We start from the raw sequence: 2,120 nt of genomic DNA, 5'->3' as shown, positions 1-2,120 counted from the left end.
GGGCACTCACTACCGCCAGATCCCAAAGCCTGATGTCTTCCCAGCCAATGTTCTGGAGCTCATAGTCAATGGCATCTCTATCAACTGTGCTTACACGTCTAAGATTCAGGTAAGCTTTGCCATCCATTGCCTGGGCGACCAGCACGGGTGACAAAGAAGCAATACTCACTTTGCCAGACATAAATCTTCTCTTCCAGTGGCTTTTCTATGGCTGTGCTTGTACACCATGACCAAAGCAACTTATAAAAGAAGGTGTTTATGGAGGGCTTACAGTTTCCGAGGGCTACAGCTCAATGACTATCATGATGGGAAAGGCGGCAGCAGGCAGCCAAGCATAGCGCTGGAGCAGTTGCTAAGGGCTCACAGCTCCATCCACAAGGAAGAGGCAGAGAGCACACTGGGGAGGACATGAATATGTTTGAGACCTCAAAGACTCCCCAAAACCCATTGACAAACCTCCTCCAACAAGGCCTTACCTCCTAGTCCTTCCCAAACAGTTCTGCCAACTGGGGACTTAGTATTCAAATATACTAGCGTGTGGGGGCCATGCAGGCTCAACCCACCATACCCTCTATCATTCATCCCGTCTGAGCTGCCATCCTGCATTCTGTTTCCTGCTCCTGACTGAACATGTTCAGGGTAAACAGATGGCAGTGTCTACAGCAGAGCTGTACTTACCCAGATTAAATTATTCATTTCCCAGAACCGGGAAGTGCTTTAGAATATGACTTCCAGGACATGAGACACCTCTTTTCCATAGAGTAGCTGTAAGGTCCCCAAGACCTGTTTGCCTGTGAGACAATGTCACCTTTGAAAGAACAGCAAATGGTGCCTCCCTTGTGGGCACTGGGACGCCTACCAAGTTGACCTGCCCAGGTCTTCTCTCTGGTCCAGAGCTCTCACCCATTAATTCTATGTCTATTTTTGTTTCCATTTTCTTTTCTCTCTTAGCCTCCAGAAAAGGAGGGAGGCCTACCCCGGCAAGTAGGCAACAAGACAGAGTGTGGGCTGCTGGGCTTTGTCATAGACCTGAAGCAGGACTACCAAGCAGTTCGCAATGAGGTGCCTGAGGAGAAGCTCTTCAAGGTGTACACCTTCAACTCNGTGCGTAAGTCCATGAGCACTGTCATCAGGAAGCCAGAAGGGGGCTTCCGCATGTTCAGCAAGGGCGCCTCGGAGATAATGCTGCGCAGGTGAGCCCCTTTCCTCTCATTTTACCCTTTGAGATCCCCACCCCCTCCCAAGAATGTCTGAGGGACCATGCCAAAGCAGGCTGAAGGATGAATGACCCTGCAGCCAGATAGTGACATCTGAGCTTTTACTCAGGACGATCATTGCTTTTAGGAACTTTGCTGACTCCTTTAATAAACCCTCACACCTCCACAAGGTGGGTACCATTTTAACCCGTTTTACAGATGGGAAATAAACACAGTGACATTACACAATGTTCTCATAGAAAGAGCAGCCACAGTCAGGATTCAGCCTGGACCAGCCTGACTCTCCCACTTCCTAGTGAGTTCATGGAGGTAGTCAGGATATGCCCCATGTCACCGTGCTCAAAGGAGTTGGTGAGCATCTGATACCTCACATGTAACAAGAGCCAACAGTGCTGCTCCTCTGCTCCCTCTCCCTTTCCTCAGACTCCTTCTCATGTTTAAGTCTGAGTACAGGTTGTAGACCTTTAAAAGTAGCTAAGCGCTCCTCCTCCCCTCCCTCCTCCCGCTCCCCTCCCCCTCCGCTCCCGCCGCCTCCGCCCGCGGCCCCGGCCGCGTTGGGTAAACCTGTTCTGCGAGGCGGCCGCGCCCGGGCGGCCCGCGGCTCCTCGCGGCTCGCGGCGTCGGGGCCCGTGGAGCGCGCCCTCGGCAACGGCCCTCGGCAACGCCACCATGTACTCGGGAGCCGGCCCCGTTCTTGCTTCTCCTGCCCCGACAACATCACCCATCCCAGGATATGCCTTCAAACCTCCACCTCGGCCGGACTTCGGCACCACCGGGAGAACAATCAAACTACAGGCCAATTTCTTTGAAATGGACATCCCCAAAATTGACATCTATCACTATGAATTGGACATCAAACCTGAGAAATGTCCCCGGAGAGTGAACAGGGAAATAGTGGAGCAC

The 2,120-nt window shown here is 52.4% G+C and overlaps 1 protein-coding gene across 1 annotated transcript in view; it reads left to right on the top strand.

Moving 5' to 3' along the window:
• The window catches only part of Atp2b4 (ATPase plasma membrane Ca2+ transporting 4), a 97,164-nt gene that overhangs the window by 71,101 nt on the left and 23,943 nt on the right, over nucleotides 1-2,120 (top strand). Inside the window, 2 exon segments of the mRNA XM_029538723.1 lie at nucleotides 1-109; nucleotides 952-1,193. The exon segment at nucleotides 1-109 is cut by the window's left edge and continues 33 nt beyond it. Of these exon segments, the coding sequence (XP_029394583.1) occupies nucleotides 1-109; nucleotides 952-1,193 (351 nt within the window).

The sequence above is a fragment of the Mus pahari genome, chromosome 5 (assembly GCF_900095145.1).
Source record: "Mus pahari chromosome 5, PAHARI_EIJ_v1.1, whole genome shotgun sequence".
NCBI classification, from domain to species: Eukaryota; Metazoa; Chordata; class Mammalia; order Rodentia; family Muridae; genus Mus; species Mus pahari.
This window is presented reverse-complemented; position numbering and strand designations above follow the sequence as displayed.